The following is an 18667-nucleotide window of genomic DNA, read 5'->3' as shown; positions in this document are numbered from 1 at the left end:
GGTATATGTATAGAGGGGAAGGAGAGAGATTGGCCGAACGCTCGGGCACTCTCGTTCGCTCACCGCGGTTAGAGCTTTCCCCGTTGCCGATCACAAGTGAGAGATAAAAAAAGACTCGAAGCGCGCCGTTGCGTGACCGTTTATAAGCGTCGTTAATCGCAACCGTGGCCGAGTGTGCAGTTCGTGCTTCGCTGTTCTTCGGATGTGTATTTTCTTATGCCCCGCTGGAGATGACACGACGCAGAAGAAACGCGCAGTTCTGCTATGAGCGAGTGATAAAGAACAACAGTCGTGTGAGATCGGTAAAGATAAGCCGCGTACATAAGCTTGGGGAAAGCGCCGCTTGTTGATAATGAAAGTTGGAGGTCTCACAGAGCGAGCAATTGCACAGCAGGACCGGTTTAGCGTGGTCGTATATTTATTTTAAAAAACAAAAACAACCCAAGACGTACAGAAACACGCTAGTTAAAGCGTGTGATTGTTGTTGTTGTTGTTGTTGTTGTTGTTGTTGTTGTTGTTGTTGTTGTTGTTGTTGTTGTTGTTGTTCCACATGGCGCTCTGTAAAACGAAAACAATGGTGCATTAGAATAATTTTTGTTATTCTACTGTATACATGACTGCAGCTATAGATAATAACGCGATAGCGTTAAAGAGCTTGTTTGACAGAAATTCCGGCGTCGGCGTCAATAATTATGAGCGAAAAATCATCATCTTACGCCTGAACGCATAATTCAGAACAATTCAAATAAAACAAATAATAAAAGACGTGGCTGATCTCCCTATATGGGAATCGGTATAACACCAAAGTGAAACGCATCTTCACAGAGGAAGTGGAGCGTTTATTTTACACTGTTTCAGCAGCAGCGAAAAATTACAAAGTCAGCAGCTTAGGAACGGCAAGCAGCTCGAAACTTGCAGCACACACCTCAAGCAGAAAGCACGCGCGACATTAACATACACAAGACGAGCATGGACTAACAACTGTCACAGCTCGACACTTAAAGCGCACTGTTCAAACAGAAAGAAAGGCGCAGGAACCTAGCGCACAAGATATACAGAACAAGCGCGAACAACTGTCACAATTCTTCCAGCGTCATGTGTCAGTGGTGCACTCCTTTCGTATACGCGGCCGTGGCAGCGTGCGAAGTGACCTTCGTCTTCTTCCGAATTACGAGTCTGATAAAGGCAGACGCAGGAGAGACCACGCTCCGTATAGAGGCGGCGCTTCGTGGAGACGACGACCTTTAGAGCAGGCCCAACGCACCCAACGCGAGCCAACTGAAGTTTCGAAGCTCTGAGAGCTGCCAAACTGTTTATGGCGTATATAAATGGCGGATCGTTAGCGTATGAGGCAACTTACGCTCTGTTGCATGTCCTAACTGCCGTCTGTGTAATGTGCCGGAAACGACTGAACATTGCTGCAAAGATGGGAATCTGTTTTGAAATGTCCTTCAGCGAGCACTAAAAAAAACGTGTCATTAATTTTCACACCATACGTTATCTTCCACCAGCATCACTTGATGAAGTGTCATATGATATGTTTTTTTTTCTCATGGGTATGCACAGCTTATGGAATACACGTATGCAAGGCCGAAATGCAAGCAGAACCCACCCTTTCTTCAAGCACGCACTTTATTCAAATGGTTATACCCCTCAAATACAATTACAACGACCTAGGCTTTAGACCAGACCGGTACTCGATTTTGGTGAAGTGTTCGGCCTCACCCCTATCTTGTTTGTATAACACGATGTGAAGAACTCACGCTATGTTAGCCATTGAGTGTTTATTCGCAACACTTAAGCACTTATTGTCGCCATGTGATTGTTCTATTGTTTGCTTCATTTTGTCTTTGTTACGCAAATACGTTCTTAAATACTATGTAAAAAATATGCTTTGTGGCGTAGTGGTTAGCGCCGCGCGCTGATAATCGAGAGTCTGCTGGTTCGATTCCGCGCGGCAGATGCTTGCATTGTGGTTTTTTTCCTTGCAGTCTCTCAGTCTATATTTATCAACGTCTCTTCCGCGACAAAAGTACGTCACGGAAGTGACGTTCTTTTGTCATTTCACCTGTTCTGACGTCACGAGACGTCAGAACATGTGAATATCATAATGGCCTCGTAGTTTAAAGCTGGTCACCCACTAGAAGAGGCACACACGCTACTGCGCCTATTCCCTTAAGACCATGTAGTGGGTGCGTAGCAAGTTTGAAAAGGTTTCATGCATTAAGTGTTTGAAGTACGGACTAGGAACAGGATATCGCTATCCCGTTCAGCTCATGAAGGCGAAGCTTTAAGGTCCCCTAATTTTTTTCTGTGGAGACGAGTTTGCGTTTCGCGTTACTAACGACTACTATGAAAGAGTAATCAACACAAATTTTTTACACTGTCAGTACAAGACAAATACAGCTAGGACATTGAGTGGTTGTGTGGATACACTCTACTGGTATATACTTCATCAATGGTTTCTCGATTGGTTTATTTACAGACGGGAAGCCGAGATCGAGATGGAGGGCCAGTTCCTGGTTCGACTGGTGTACGACGACGAGATTACCTACAGCCTCGTACTGGCGGCTGAAAAAGTGCTCGGTCAGTTAAGTGAACTCAACTTCGCGGTACTTCGCTTGAAGAACCATGAACACGCACGCACTTGCACGCACACTTTTCGAGACCCACAGGAATGGTCTTAAATCGTACCGTCTCATTGTTAAAGAAAAAACTTTGATCCTGTATTTTTTCTTCTTTACTACACTATGCAGCTCTCTTATGTAGTTAACGCGGTTGAAGAAAACCACCTTCCTGTCTTATTTTGTTTTTCAGTGTAGAGGGCGCCTGACATTCAGAGAGAAATGTCGTGTTGCACTGGCGTATGCTGTGGGAATGTAGAAAGATGCGACGGTGGTCGGGACCTGCTCCTCCAGGTGCCGGAACAACTCAGCTACTTTCACTTTTTCAATGAGCTGAATAAATTAATTTTTGTTAAATATTAGAAAAATTTGTCCATATCTTGAGTAAACTTGTGTTTTGATATCATACGTATCCGACATAGCTATACTGATTTGAACTAGAACCATCGCTTGATTTCTTTAAGGTCGTTTTTGCGAATATATATACTTGAATGTTGAAGTGTTCAACCGGATATGCTTCTTCGAAAGTTATGAGTGTCACTTAGTTTTCGTGCTACTGAAAAGCTAACTTATCCAAGAAACAATGGTACTGACTTCACACTGCGCACTGCTGATCCTGATTAGGTTGTATGGAAAACTCCACAGTGATTGGCTACCGTCTTCAACTTGCTGAAGAGAGCCAATTACGATTAGGAAATTTCATCCGCATATTTTTTTATCGTTATAGATGTGACCGCGTAACACTGGTATGACTCGGCTAAATCGTGCTGTACGTGCCCCCCAACAGGCATTGCGGCCGACGAGATTCTGGAGATGTTCGGGCGCATGTTCTTCGACTTCTGCCAGGAGTCCGGCTACGACAAGATCCTGCAGGTGCTGGGTGCGACTCCCCGGGACTTCCTGCAGAACCTGGACGCCCTGCACGACCACCTGGCCACCATCTACCCGGGCATGCGCGCACCGTCCTTTCGGTGCACCGAGAGGCCCGGCGACGGGGCGCTGCTGCTGCACTACTACTCCGAGCGGGAGGGACTCGAACCCATCGTCATCGGCATCGTCAAGGTGCGCTAGTCTCTAAAAAACAAAAAATAACAAGAGGAGCATCAGCGCAATATACATTAAAGGGGACAGTGCAAATAAAGTGGTTACGTTTGCTTGTCCGGCTGTACTATATAGGGAGCTTGCATGAACGGCGGTGACGCTATGGACTCTGGGTAGATAGCCATTTTTTTTTTTTTTGTCAGAGGCAGCCGGGGAGAGCAGCAGCGGTGTCGTGTTTGCGAGCGTTGGCGTATCTGCAGGCGTGATCGAGTGTGATCGAGACGCAAATTTAACTCCAAGAAGTTTCGTGCACGAAATCAGCCTCACGGCAAGACCCCACCGCAACGCTGTGCCAGAAAGACGTGGAGCGGTACGAAGAAGAGACGAATTTGCTTCTAGTGATCCATTCACGCTTTGTGCGGGCAACTGTGTAAGCGACGTGCACTTGTGGCGGCGCGTCGACAGCTCCGATATTCATGAATTTTTTTCATTCCGACGACGAGTTTGAAAATCCGGGAGCAGATAAAGCCCAGAAAGGCCCTCAAGGGTCACAAGTCTGTGCAGAGTGGCCGGGTAAGGGAGCCGTGGGTGAAGAAAGTTGCCGCCGACACCGAGGTCGTCGTCAATCAAGTAAGACGTGTTAAATTGAGGAGCGCTCTTCTCGTCGTACTCCACTCTTCGCGTCGTACTCCACGTACAATAACAGCGCAGTGGGATGCGAGCAGGCTTCGCTGTTCCCGGCCACGAATGTGCACTGCGCGGCAAGGAGCTCGCCATCACTCTGGCCCATGAGCAAGACGTCGACCGGGGCTTGTTAACACACTGAAGATTTAACCTGAACAGAAACAAACATTAGCATCTACGGAAAAATCAAGTAATTTAACACACCTTACTTGAGTGACGACGATCACGGTATCGGCGGCGAATTTATTCATTCACGACTCCCACAACCTGCCACTCGTCACAAAGTTGTGGCCCTTGATTGTCTTTCTCGACTTCAACAGCTCTTGGGTAATCAAACTCGTCCTTGGAACGAGAAATTCATGAATATCGGAGCTGTCGACGCGCGGCCACAGGTGCACGTCACTTGCACAGTCGCAAGCACGAAGCGTGAAACCATGGGTTCACTCGGAGCGAATTCTCGTCTCTTCTTCGTACCGCTTGAGGTCTTCCTGGCACAGCGTTGCGGTGTAGTCTTCCGGTTAGGCTGGCATCGTGCACGACTCTTCTAGGAGTTGAATTTGCGTCGCGCTCGCACTCGATCACGCCTGCGAGCTACGCCAACGCTCGCAAACACGCCTGCGCTGCTGCACTTTCCGACCGCCTCTGACCAAAAAAAAAAAAGAAAAATGGCTGCCTACCCAGAGCGCATGGCGTCGCCGCCGTTCATGCAAGCTCCCTATAGTTATTCACAAAGACGCTATGCATTAGATTGTTCGTAAGAGAAAAAATTCAGCTAATCTTGTTGAAGGCTGGCCGTTGCGAAACGAGGAATTAGGTTCACGTGTACCAACAACTAAAAAGGAGATCAGGCTATTATTGTTTGTCAAAACGGGTACCGGTTATTGTGAAATAGGGCTTATTATTGTGAAGGTGGCCGGTCATATGGCATCCGGCCTGCATACAAACGAGCGTCGAGCATATTTTTGAAACCGGTGGCATGTTATGCGCTTGAAGCGTGTACTTTCAGTTCTTTATCACAGTAAAAGGAAAGCTAGAAGTTTCATTTTTATTAGCATATACCTCAAAGGTACGTTTAAAGTAAAGGGGTTATTCTGAATAAATGCATACCACTAATCTACACATCCTTCTCACCCTTAAGGTTTCCTTCGTACCCAGACATCCTATGTTAAGGAAGATGACCAAACCTGTATGGGTCTCTGTTGACTTGGCCTTATTTTGGTAAACATATTCCCATATTAGTGAGACTCGTAAAGGTGAGAGAAAAGTTTGGCCGTCTGAAAAGACCTCCCCAATCCTGACGTTCCTTCGACCACGAGGAACACCATCGTACTTCACTCTATGTGCCAATTGCTCGCGTTACAGTTTGTTCCCGCGCCGCATACGAGCTTGCAAGTCTCCCATGCCTGCCTTTCGGCAACATAGAAATGCAGTCATTCGGTTTCGGCTCTCGTGTTACTCCAGCGAAGGCCCGCGCACGCAGGGGCAGGGCAAGAACCACTCAGGCCCACTTCGTCTTCATTTTTTTCTCTTCTTCCCCGAAGGCCAGAAATGAGACTCGATACTCAGCGCACGCTTTCCTTTCGCGGCCGCTCCGAACGCGAAAGTGGCGCCCGTTTCTATATTCGCGCTTTGCAAACATCATTTCTCTCTGCGGCGGCGACGGCAGCCACCTTTCCAACGGTATACTGGTGTGTACATACACTGAACCGGTTTCTCCCGCTGCGTCCCTTACGAAGGTCCGTGAGTAGAAACGAAAAGTAAGCAATGACCGCGGCTTCCTCTTTCATTACATGGCTGTCGGACGCCTTGAAATACACTGTGGACACAAACACAAACACACGTAAGTGGGCACTCTCACCGCAGAACTCGAAATAAATTGCATCGTCAACTCAATTTTCTTTTGAAGATCACTCGTCAATTGTCCTGCAGCGGTATATAGCTGCGAAACATGCGCTTTGTTCCTCTGGCTTTCCCACCTCTACAGAGAAGGAGAGGTAGAAAGATCGAGGTGTTTGTCCGGCGGCACACCTCGACTTTCATTGCGAGGGCAAATAAAACGATACATACAGGTCATACACCAGACCTAACCCGTACATGCGATTACTACGTGTCGAGACGCGGCCACAGTGACGCGTCGTTATTGCTTCTGTTATAGTTCGCCGAAATGCATGTCAGGCTGCCAAGACTGCCTTGTCTCATCGAACACAGTTTCTTTCCGCAAATTATGCTAAAGAGGAAGAAGTATAGAAAAAAAAACATGCCTCGAATGGAAGATTTCATCTGGTTTGTTAATACGAACTCAACAAGCAAAATACATCTTGTTGTAGGCGTGCATCAGAAAAGCTGTCATTCGATCCCTCTTTATTGATTTAAAAACCAGATCATTACCGTTTCTTTTGCCGCAATATATTCACTGTTTTGCACGATCGTAGCCCGTGCGCCTACGTACCACGGAAGTGTTTACAAACAAGCGAAACCGCATACGTTCAAATTATAGGAAAGCACTCCCCTAATCATTCACCACTTCGACCCTTCACAGAAGTATACATATAAAGAGCAGGCCTATACACCGTAACTATAGTCTCCAGCCGTGTTTTCTCATTCCCATCGTGCTCCTTCTACAGGCTTCGCACGTATGTTCGGAAAATGCGACGACGTGATGGCGGGAGCAACACATATTTAACCTACTGTCACGGCGAAATGATCCTGCCATTGCCACGGTCCCTATTCGAACTCGCCTCCGTGTGTGAGCTCAAACATTTCGCTCAACGGTTCGTCGACCTCTACAGTGCGTGATTCCTGTTGAACGAAGGTGAAAGCAGTTGTGCACACAAATCGAGTACGATGAAAAAAATATAAAAATTTTCCTCGAGGTTACATGGGATGTTTGCGGCCACCGTTCGATTCAGTAAATGATGTACTTCTTTGTAATTATCTCTCTGCCTGGCCGGCTTTTGACCCTGGGGCAGCACGCGCGGAAGGTCAGTCCTCGTGATTACCGCGAAACGCGCCGCTGACAGAAATGACAGGCTCTAAACACTGTGTGGTTGGCCAACAACCTGCTCGTTTTATTCGGGCTCAGGATTCCAACCCTAAAAAGGAACGAAAAATGCTAGATGATGACAGGCGTGAGGCTAAAATGAAAACAGGGTCAAAATCGTATAGCGTCTTCTGATCTTTTTTTTTCTTCCTTGTTTCTTTTTATGACCGGTTTCTTCGCGACTGCACGGTGGTGGCGAAGGGTTGATCTATAGCCGTACGTCAAGCCATGGAAAATTCCGCAGGGGTGAAGCTGTCGTTACAGTGCTCGGCTGTTGACCTGAAGGTCGCGAGTTCGATCCCGGCCGTGGCGGTCGCATTCCAAAGGACATGAGATGCTATAATGGCCCGTGTATTGTGCGTTGCTGCAGTATACACGTTAAAGACCGCCAGATGGCCGAAATTGGCGCAGTCTTCCGCAGCGGCGTATACTTCATGGCGATATCGTGGTTTTCGCACGTATTACAGCGAAAACTGTTATGAGATCACAACAAGGGTCACGTGCACAGTAGTTGCCGCCGCCGCCGGTGTCCGTAACCACTATCGCCCAAAATGAGAAAAAAACTAAGCAAATAAAAAAGCACCAAGGGCACAACAAAATTAGCACCTGGGCACCTGCGTGTTAGCCCAGTGTTCTACCACTGAGCTACGCCGGTGCTTGGGACTCCTTTGCAAACTGACCAAAAAAAAAAAAGAATCTCCTTTGAAACTGATACGCAGACTTCATGTCGGGAAAGGAACCACATTGATGTATGTGTACGTAATAGAGCGCTTTGGAACAGCAAAGGCACATTCAGGTGACACACAATGCGAATTGCGTAACGAGTGGCCCGTCGAATGGGAGAAACCCATTCATAGTCATCAGCCGCTGTATATATATAAAAGATTGCACAAAATTTCTTGCAAGTGTGTAGTGGGTACCACGCTTCTGCGATTATTGATGAAGGATGGCATAGTGCATCCTTACTACAAAAAAAATTACGATGAGTTATGGCGTAGTGGGTACCATGCAAGTGTGTTGTAGCAGTTACCCAAAGAGTTTTTAAAAAAGGCTCTGTAAGGCCGTGTGACTGTGGTGCTCGTTTCGCGCAGGCCTGGGGATTTTCTCAGATAAGGTTATTAAATAATTGTTCTGCGTGCTGGGAGCGTGGGAGGAACCATTCTGTTAAATGATTTTTAGGAATTAACGTCCCAAAACCACGTCCCGAAACGCTTCAGTACGGCGTCTTTCATATGAATATGAGATACGCTGCAGTGAAGGGCTAAAACATAGAAACAAGCGCTTTCACAATTCCAGCCGATCCGACGTGCTGAGTGTCAATCTGTTTTTCAAATCAAAATGAAGGGCTATCAAGAAAACGTGGCAGTACAGTCATCAGTTTCTATCCAGGCAAAAAATACAAGGAAAAATAACTGTTTATACAATGAAATGTCGATCAACATCGGATAAGAAAGCGAGGCAAGACTAACTATTTAGTCGGATGCACTTAAGAGCGTCCGGAGTGACGTTGCCACAGAAGCGCTGCTGCCGATTGACTCTGCGACTAAAGAAATAGTCCCGCTTATACACACGACAATGCAATCCGAAGGCTGGCTCATGACGTCAGTCTGAAGTTCGCGCCCATTGGTGCTATCTTGTGTGCATACACCATTGAGGAGGAAATGTCGGGGATTTCCAAAGTTGTCTCCGACTGTAGTGAGATCTACGAATGGGTAGATATTATTCTTGAAAGCTGTGAAATGCAGAGCAATAACGAAGCGAAAGCGTCTTTTCTATCATTCGGCTTTTTTTCTTGCTAGCTGCTTGACCTGATATGGCAGTAGGTTCTGACATGCGTAAGTAAATCCGAGTAGGCCATGATTGTCTGTTTATTTGCATGAAGGGCCAGGGCAACGTCGGTCTCTTTCGCCACATGTACATACATGTTTCGTATGCACCGATGCTTAACTTGATTAGTGTTCCTCGCGCGTCAACAGCCGTTATGGCGAATAGTTCTATTCCTTCGTATTGGGATGCATCGATGAAAGGAACGTTAGCCCTGCACGGGCCGGTTCTCTCTCAGATTTGCCTTTGCACGAGTGACTCTCCGACTCTTGTTATAACAGAGAGGGAGGAGTGTGCTTCGGAATTGGCTCGGCCGCTTGCTTTCCTTTGCTTCTCTAGCAAGAGGGTGTGCATTTCACGGTGAAACTAGGAGGTATATGCCTGCCTCCTCGAGAATCCTGGCCTGGTCGACGCTAATATAGAGGCTTATCTTGTAAAGTGTGCCTAGATTAGCTCTAAAACGGTGTTCTATCATTCTATCTCTATAGACCTCTCCGAGCTGGTGGATTGCGTAATGCCAAGATGCCGCTGGTTGTGATAATTGTGTCAAGTTTATTTTTTTCCGCGTTAGTCAACTTGAGGTAAAGTGGACAAGAGTGGCGACATGGGCTTGTTGGTGAACCTGTTATGGGCTTGTTGGTGAAAGCGCTCTGTCCTCTCAGCCTATTCTTTCCTGTGTTCGTTTTTTCGCCTCGTGCTACATAAATTTCCTTCAAATTGAGGTAGTGGGCTGAGTAATTCACGTGGCTGATGAAGGAGGTGTCAGGGACCCTAAGCAGAATATCTTCTTTGGGTTATTTTCTGCTAGCGACCCTAGAAATGAGTCTAAGTAAGTTGTTTGCCTGTGTGCCAATTTCGTTAAGCGCTTCCGAGTTACATACAGCCTATTGGGAGTCCCAAAATTTTGACAGTGCAAGTACACTCAAGCAAGTGCACCCTTGGAATGCACAAGTACTCCTTTGGACTCTGGACAAGCAAGTGCAACCTTGGAACGGGGTGTACTTGCTTTGTCAATGTTTAATGCTCACCTTAGAGTTTCGGGAGGTTCAATGTTATAGACGGCTTCCTTTTCTTGTTTGTAGAGTAAATGTTCAAATTTTACAGGCGATAATTTGAGCCCCGTTTCAACCAGGCACTCTTCCATTAGGTCTATGTAGATGCCTTTAAAAATTGTTCTTGGTCAGCAAGCGAATCTCTCGGGGATCACATTGTAATGTCATCTGCATAGATGATATGTGAGATTCCTGGGAGCACAGTATACGTTTGTTGCATAGACTGCGAATAGTCATATTGAAGGGAAAGGAGGATAACATTGACCCTTGCGGAGTGTCACAATTGCCTAGTTCATATAGGTCACACTCGAGATCGTAGCCAGTCACAGGTTCGCCTTTCTGCCTGAGAGAAAAGAGTGATTGAAGTTACAGGATTTCTATCCTTGATTAAAGAATCAGATTTCTCCCAAAATATGTTCATACAAAACCGTATTGAATGCCCTGGTAAGGTTGAGTGCAAGTATTTCTGTAACGTCGTGAGAGGATTTCTCAAGTATAAACCTCTGGATGAGTAGCACAGCGTCTTGTGTGAAATGTGATTTCCTGAAGCCAATCAGGTTGTGCATAAAATGTTTGTGATTTCTATTGTGTCCTGTGATACGATTATGTATCTCATGTTCGGCCACTTCTCCTATATGCATGATATGGGGGATATTGAGTGTAAATTATTCATGTGTGGTGGCTTTCCCGGTTCGAGGATTAACACCAGCTTGGTTGCACGTCATTCTATCGGAATCTGTCCAGTGCTGCAGACCTCATTGATTTCTTGTGAAGTTACTTCAAAGATCTTATCATCAATATTGCGCAGGAGTTTGTTACTGACTTTGTTTGGGTCCAGGGAAGGCCGGCCATTCAGGTTGAAAACAACTTGTCTAACTACATACTCCGTGAACGGCGTGTGTAACTCCTGGCGTGTGTAACTTGTATACCAATTGCTTGTTCCTCACCTTGATCGATATTCTATGAAATAGAATCTTTAAGGGCAAGGTAGGGGCAAGTAAGGTTGCTAGTAGTCTGCGTCTCCGCGAGACCGAGAGCAGTCTTCCATTAGGTCTTGATAAACCTCTCTATGTAACATAATTAGTCTTGCTCTTGGAATGTTCATCATTAAGGAGGCTTTTCAGTATGTTCCATTTACTGCCTCTTCTCAATCAATTTTATTTCATTATTTTTACAATATATTAACTGAACTTGTGCTTCTATATTATTTTTATATAACTCTTAACAATTAAACCAGAACCATCAATTCCGTACAAGTTTTGTTTTTAAAAGCACATTTTCTGGATATTCTGGGAATCAGTAATAAGTGCTCAGCTGGAAGTGCTTGGAAGTAAAACAGGAGTGTCACGTGCGACTATTGACCATGAATCTTATTTCATGTTCAGGCCGTCGCGAGCAAGCTGCACCATACCGAGGTGCAAGTGGAACAGCTCCAGGGCAAGGAGGACGGGCTTGACCACGTCCAGTTCGCCATCCGGGAAACTGGTCAGCGCCCGCGCACGCCGGAGCCCGAGCTGGAGGACTTCCTGGACGCCGAGTCGCTGCAGGAGAAGAAGATCAGTCCGGCCACTTTCTGCCGCGCGTTTCCTTTCCACGTCATGTTCGACCGGAACCTGAACGTCGTGCAGGCTGGCACCTCGGTCACTCGTGTGCTGCCCACACTTGCACAGGTGGGCAACATCAGGCAAATCGTGCGCGTGAGCTAGTGGGTTGCGGCAGGGGGGGGGGGGGGGGAAGGGTGCCCTTTCAAGTCACCAAATCAGCAGCGGGGGGGGCGCAAACTTTTCTTATACTTTTATTTAGTAGGAACTGTCGTGTCATTGTTTACAAATTTGCATATGACTACACATTTTCGACGATAATGTCATACGGGCCCCTGATGTAATCTGAGAACTGTTTACTTGGCATCTTTCACCAGGAAAGCCAGGGACAAAGGCAGGCCATTCTGAGAAGGCCATCGTTACTTCATTTTCATTTTATAAACTCGAAACTGTTTTGTGCCGTGGTTCACCACAGCTGTACTTGCGTATTTCCGTCACGGATGTGACGTTCTGAAATCTACACTAACAAATGGCAAATAAAAAAAAACTAGGAGAAAGTGGGCCGTCACTTGGAGTCGAACATGAGAACCCTCGCATCGCAGCGTGCGGCGCGCAGTGACTCGGCCGCAAGGCGTATACATTCCTCAGCATGCTAACAGCGAGCTATTTCTACACATCGTTTTCGGTTATCACTACACATCGCTTACGGTTGGCATTTCAGCATGCTCTTATTACTAGTGAGATGTCACGAAAAGCGCGCAGGGTGCAGTGTCGTCGCCCCACGCGTTGCGACACGCCGGCGCCTCTGCAAGGCGTGGTCACTCGTTCATGCGCGCTAATCTCTTGATGGAAGCGGTTTGTACGTCTTGTGCTGTCACCACAAGTTTGCGTTGAAATTGTAGAGACCACTTGCTCGCTGCAGCGGCCACGTTTGCGAAGGGAGCGCGTTGCTCACACACAAATAAGTAACGACAATGACGGTTGTTAGTTCGAGCACGTCCTGCGTATTTGTGCGTTTGTTTCGTGCGCCCTCTATTGTGTTTGAGGAGCTTGCTTTTTAAGTGTCACGCCGAGGCAGTTGTTAGTTCACGCTCGTCCCGAGTATGTTCTTTTTGTGCGTCCATTCTGATACAGCAGCGCGCTGCAAGTTTCGATATGCTTGTCGTTCTTCGCGCGACCTCACAATCTGTTGTTGTATGATTCATCCCTCCGCCCTCTTGGTGAAACAATGCACAATAAGCACTCGACTTTCGTGTTTATATCAATTTTTATCACAGAGACATCAGTCTAGCTTTTTTTTTTTCTAGTCGTGCATTGTAAGACAACACATGTTGTCTTTTTAACGCTACCAAACGAAGATTGGAAAGGGGTAAAGGGGGATTAAACGTTGCTCCCACCTTTAGTGGCGAATCCTGCGCACGCCTTTAGGGCGAACTGTTCCCTCAACAAACTAACTTTATTAACGATACTTTTGCGGTAAAACGTACAAAATAACTTCATCTTTTTTTTCTACTTGCATAAACAAGGCACTGGACTCGTTGACGAACACAAACAGGTAAACACCCTTCACCGCTGACAGCGCTCAAACCACCAATCAGTTCAGTTCACATTAATTGTGATGAAGTCACATTGGATTTAGAATTTATATCCGATATCTGTTATAACTGTAGAGATCAAAATCGGCTCTTACAAGTAGGCAACATGGGTTGCGCATAAATTCTAGATATAAAAACGCGTTATTGTCATGGCTTCAAAGACACTAGAAACGAGGTATTCCTTACCTGCCGTCTTGCGATATTTCAAACTAAATAGACAGAACAGTGAGAAGGCGAAAGCATAAGAGGACAAAGTTCCTTTGACGAAAGAGATTCACATTTATTTGAAGGAAGATGTGTGTTCCCCCATTAAATGGGCTAGATGGGCCTAAATTTACGTCAGAATAAATGAGTTAGATGGCCAAAATGCACGCCAATTTTAAAGGACATTTTCAATCAAATCTATAATATAAAAGGCATATTAAAACACGTTGCTGTGAATTGTCTCTCAATTATTGTATTATTGCTTTTTATGTTGCCCTTCAATTTGGAGCCTCGCGAGAACCGGTTGTTTCGTCGTTACGGCTGATATTACGACGGCTTTAGCGTTTTTGGTTTCGCTATAAAATAGTAAATTTTATTGGAAAATAAAACGTGACCAACCAGTCCGCACTGGTTTTGTTATAACCGATAACACGCTATGCCAGTGTTCATTATAACGATGCTCAACTGTATACGTGGACATAGGACAGAGTCATTTGCTATGCCTCACAGGAGAACAGCCGCATTTCGGACTTCATGGAGCTGGTGCGACCTCACATGGAGCTGACGTTCGACAACATCCTGGCGCACATCAACACGGTGTACGTGCTTCGCACGCGGGCCGCGGCCGGCCAATCGGGCGAGCGCGCCACGCGCATGCGCCTCAAGGGCCAGATGCTGTACGTGCCGGAGACCGAGCTCATGCTGTTCCTGTGCTCGCCGAGCGTCCTCAACCTGGACGACTTGAACCGGAGGGGCCTCTACCTCAGCGACATCCCGTTGCACGACGCCACGCGAGACCTGGTGCTCCTCTCCGAGCAGTTTGAGGCCGAGTACAAGCTGACCAAGAACCTCGAGATACTCACCGACAAGCTCCAACAGACATACCGGGAGCTCGAGGACGAGAAGAAGAAGACTGACAGGTGGGCTGCGCGGTTTGTTCTATATATGAACACAGACCCCATCGTGAAACAGTGAAGGGACTATTGGGTCCGCCTATACACGTGCGCACTGCTTATTGCTAATTGACAGTGTTTTCTTGCTACGGTGCCAGGCACCATGGTACACTACTACTCCGTCTTCTCCATTTGCTTATATGGGCTGTATACCAAAAAAGGAACATGTGCCGAACACATAAGGCCTGCTTCAAGCGTTACCACGCTACAAGGACAACGACGGTCTAAATGTTGAAGAGTATATTGTACGAATTAATCTTCATAACTTTAGGCCAGCAGTATTCATATGTGTGGTACTGGGGAGGACATGGCTTTAACTTGTTTGGAAGTGGTTGCTGCATTGACCTCACGGGTACTTTCCCCTGTTTTTCTTGTTTTTACGACTGGCGCTGTCAATATGGTGCTTTCAATTCACTATAAATATATATAGCGAACTCGCTTTGTTACACATATACTGCAACTCTATAGAGAGCAAGAACCACACCAATATATCTTCCCTTGCAGGCTCCTATACTCCATTCTTCCGCCGTCGGTCGCCAACGAGCTCCGCCATCACCGACCCGTGGCCGCCAAGAAGTACGACTGCGTCACCATCCTCTTCAGCGGCATCGTCGGTTTCAGCGCCTACTGCGCCCAGCACTCGGACTCCAAGGGAGCCATGAAGATCGTCAAGCTCCTCAACGACATTTACACAACATTCGACGTCCTCACCGACCCCAAGAAGAATCCCAACGTGTACAAGGTGACAGGCGTGTCTCTTTTTCGCTCCTGTGGCATAAGCCTACAGATCCATTCACACAGCTCGCCTATACGCTTATTGTCACGCGTAATTTCCCTACCGCATTCTCTCTGTCCTCCACGCGAGTACATAAGAAGCGCATGAACATGATTCAAAAACATGACCTAATTATCCATAATATTTGGCCACATTTTAGGGATCTGAACGTTCATTCCGAAGGTAGTTCCGCTAAATCAGCATGTCAGAGCGTGAACCTATACGATATATGTTGCACAAGTTCTTCACCGACGTGCACGTCATGTTTTATAATGGTGGTGGGAACGTAATAGTGGCATGTGTACGCGCAGGAGTGTTGGAATTACGCAAGGAAAATGCGCTATACATGAGCTCCTCCCTCTTTAAATTTTGTGTTTGCATGAAATCGGGGGGGGGGGGGGCGAGACTTCAGACTGTACCGTGCGCCGTGTACATACAGGTGGAGACTATTGGTGACAAATACATGGCCGTGAGCGGTCTGCCAGAGCCGTGCGAGAGTCACGCGAGGTGCATTGGTCGCCTGGCGCTGGACATCATGGACCTCTGCAAGCAGGTCAAGATGAACGACGACCAGAGCGTGGTAAGCACGGAACTGTGGCTAGGAGAGTTGCCGCGTTGAGTGTGCATTTTTTTAAAGTCAATGTATGAATTCTTGCGATTCACACGACCAAGTCGAATAGGACATAAATCGTGACTTGCCCCGTGCAATAGTTAACGAAACGTATTTGGTCGCGCCTTCCTACAATTCATCGGAATGTTTTTAAATCGGGATTGAAGTTAGCTGAGTGTGATAAACACTGATTTGATGCCGCGCCTACGCAGCAAGTGACGATTGGCATCCACTCCGGAGAGGTGGTGACCGGAGTGATAGGAAAGAGGATGCCGCGCTACTGTCTCTTCGGCAACACCGTCAACCTAACCAGCCGGACGGAGACGACGGGAGAGAAGGGCAGAATCAACGTCTCCGAAGACGCTTACAGGTGCGCGTCCAAATAAGCCTTCTTTACGCTTCTTCGCTGAGGAACTGCAGTCAGCGGGACCTGAACCTTCATGTTCACGAACTCGCCACCACCTAAAAGTATATACCAGTAACATTTTCATGTTTGCATTGTCACCAAATAGACATTGAATGGCTCCCTTATTGAAATCTATGCATGCAGCGAAAATACTTCTCTGGCGTATATGGTAGATCTTATTGCACAATTAGTCATCACCTGGGCATAGCTACACAGCTGCTAACCCTTTATCTGGCTCCATATCCTGAAGATACTGTTCAGTGCAGGTCGTTTACCCTGGTGGTACGCATGTGAAAACTGAGTATGTTGAAAAACATTGGCGAATCATTTACTGTCGCCTATATGAATTGCCAAGTTCTAATACGCCATCGTTTTTCATTGTTATGGAGTAACGTTGTTTGAGTCTTAGCACTTAATCCGTTAAGGGTATACTAACGCATGTCTTCGAATTCTTAGAAACTCTACCACATGTTTCTCGTGTGTCAAATGATGAGACTTGGCGCTTAGGCAGCATGAATAATGGTGAATAAGATATCCTAAATTTGCTACTGTTCAATAGGCATCGACACGCCCGGCATGACAACCTTAGGGACCGCAAAAACAGAGAGGCTGAATGTGATGTCACCAGGATGCACTCATCTACGACAGAATTTTTTTTTTCGGGGGGAGGGGGGCAGCACCTTGATTTGTAGTTGAAGCCGGACAGGCAGTATTCAGTGACATATGTCTTGTATGTCATGGCGAAAAAAGGTTTTGGGGGGAGAGGGGAGCACAGGCCCGGCGTGCCACCCCCTGGATACACCACTGCATCTACTGGATATTAAAACTGATTCGGTGACGTTGATTTTTGTAGTGGAATACTTGGGGCAACGCCACGCTTGCCAGCATCTCTTTTGACTTTTAGTGGATGTATGATTTCAGTTCTCATCCGGTGTTCTTTTTTTTTTTAATTGGCCTTGTCTTACGTCTCGTGTGCAGGTGTCTCCAGCTGCCACAGAACGAAGACCCGACGTTCAAGTTCGATTACCGAGGACCAGTCACGATGAAAGGCAAGAAGGAACCGATGAAAGTCTGGTTTCTGTCCAGGAACCCCGATGTCAAAGCAGCCGCGTAACGATGTGGAACTGCCACGTAACCACACTCGCAACAAGGAGCGCGACGACAGCGCCACGCCGCAGAAATATTGTGCCATGAGTCCCACCCAATTGGACTGTTTCGAAGCGAAAAATTGCAACCGACCTTTTCTCCTTCTGTCATCTCTTTGCAGCTTTAGGATCGGTGTGCTGCTGCGCTGGCTCCGTACTGTATACAACCTCTGCCTTGTTGGGGTGTGTTGATTGTCGACGCGAATAACGGACATGAAACGTCATATATATAGCACTTGTCGGTTTATATACTACGTTTCGAGTCCCCGTTTAGCGTTGGCAATGACACTTCTCGTAAGTCATGCGGTTGCAACTTGCCCAGCTTTCTGCGCTGAATTCTGAGCTGCTTTTGTTGTTGTTGTTGCTGTTGACCAGTGTTAGCTCATTGTCTTTTGTATATGGCACATCGATGGAGTAACCGTATCGGTTGAAGCACACTTATACAGCGGCCCTTGTGGAATACTCATATTCTCCCGCTTATTTCGTCCTCTGGATCGCCTTGCACACGACTAATATAGTTTCTCGCTGTACCCTTATTACTGAAAAATGCATCTTCTCCCGTCGCATCGGTAACAGACTGCTACCTTTTGATAAAAGCCGGTACGTCTTTTGTGTTCGCACGTAGAGCGCTTTCAGTGAGAGCAATACATGATCGCGGAGAAGGTTATGCGTCATTGAGACATAAAAAAATTCATATTTGATCCCGTCCTGCTCAAACTTCCGACCAAGATCGTTTGTCAGTTGTGATGTGTGCTTTTCATATATTGTGAATAATGTGATCGAACAAGCAATCGAGTATTTTGATTTCGCTTGCATCCATATGATGGCTTCGCAAACCACTATTTTGTCTTTATGAGAGAGACAGAGGAGGAGGGAAGGGAGAGAAAGAGATGAATGGAGAAACTGTGGCTTCATTGTGTCGATCATTTCTATATTTTGACTAAAAGAAGAAAGCGCCTAAAACTGTCAAACTGTCAAACTGTTTTGACTAAAAGAAGAAAGAAATCCATGCATATCTCTGTGATGGGATATGGAGGAGAGTTTGAGAGCCTTGTTTTATACCCGTTTTATAAATATAAATTTACGTGAAACGAAACTGATTATTAGAAAAATATTAGGCTTTTCTTCACTTGCTTGTCTTCTCTCTCTCTCTCTCTCTCTCTCTCTGTGTGT

General features: G+C 46.5%; 1 protein-coding gene across 1 annotated transcript in view; it reads left to right on the top strand.

Annotated features, from left to right (window-relative positions):
• The window catches only part of Gycbeta100B (guanylate cyclase soluble subunit beta-1-like), a 36533-nt gene extending 18944 nt beyond the window's left edge, over nucleotides 1–17589 (top strand). The window contains exons 3-10 of the mRNA XM_075875578.1: nucleotides 2486–2586; nucleotides 3412–3686; nucleotides 11651–11935; nucleotides 14116–14525; nucleotides 15063–15300; nucleotides 15773–15913; nucleotides 16156–16313; nucleotides 17328–17589. Of these exons, the coding sequence (XP_075731693.1) occupies nucleotides 2486–2586; nucleotides 3412–3686; nucleotides 11651–11935; nucleotides 14116–14525; nucleotides 15063–15300; nucleotides 15773–15913; nucleotides 16156–16313; nucleotides 17328–17463 (1744 nt within the window). The 3' untranslated portion in view covers nucleotides 17464–17589. The remainder of the gene's footprint in view (nucleotides 1–2485; nucleotides 2587–3411; nucleotides 3687–11650; nucleotides 11936–14115; nucleotides 14526–15062; nucleotides 15301–15772; nucleotides 15914–16155; nucleotides 16314–17327) is intronic.
• Nucleotides 17590–18667: the final 1078 nt, after the last annotated feature.

Source organism: Rhipicephalus microplus, chromosome 2, assembly GCF_043290135.1.
Source record: "Rhipicephalus microplus isolate Deutch F79 chromosome 2, USDA_Rmic, whole genome shotgun sequence".
Classification (NCBI taxonomy): Eukaryota; Metazoa; Arthropoda; class Arachnida; order Ixodida; family Ixodidae; genus Rhipicephalus; species Rhipicephalus microplus.
Note: the sequence above shows the minus strand (reverse complement) of the source record. Positions and strands in the feature narration are given on the sequence as shown.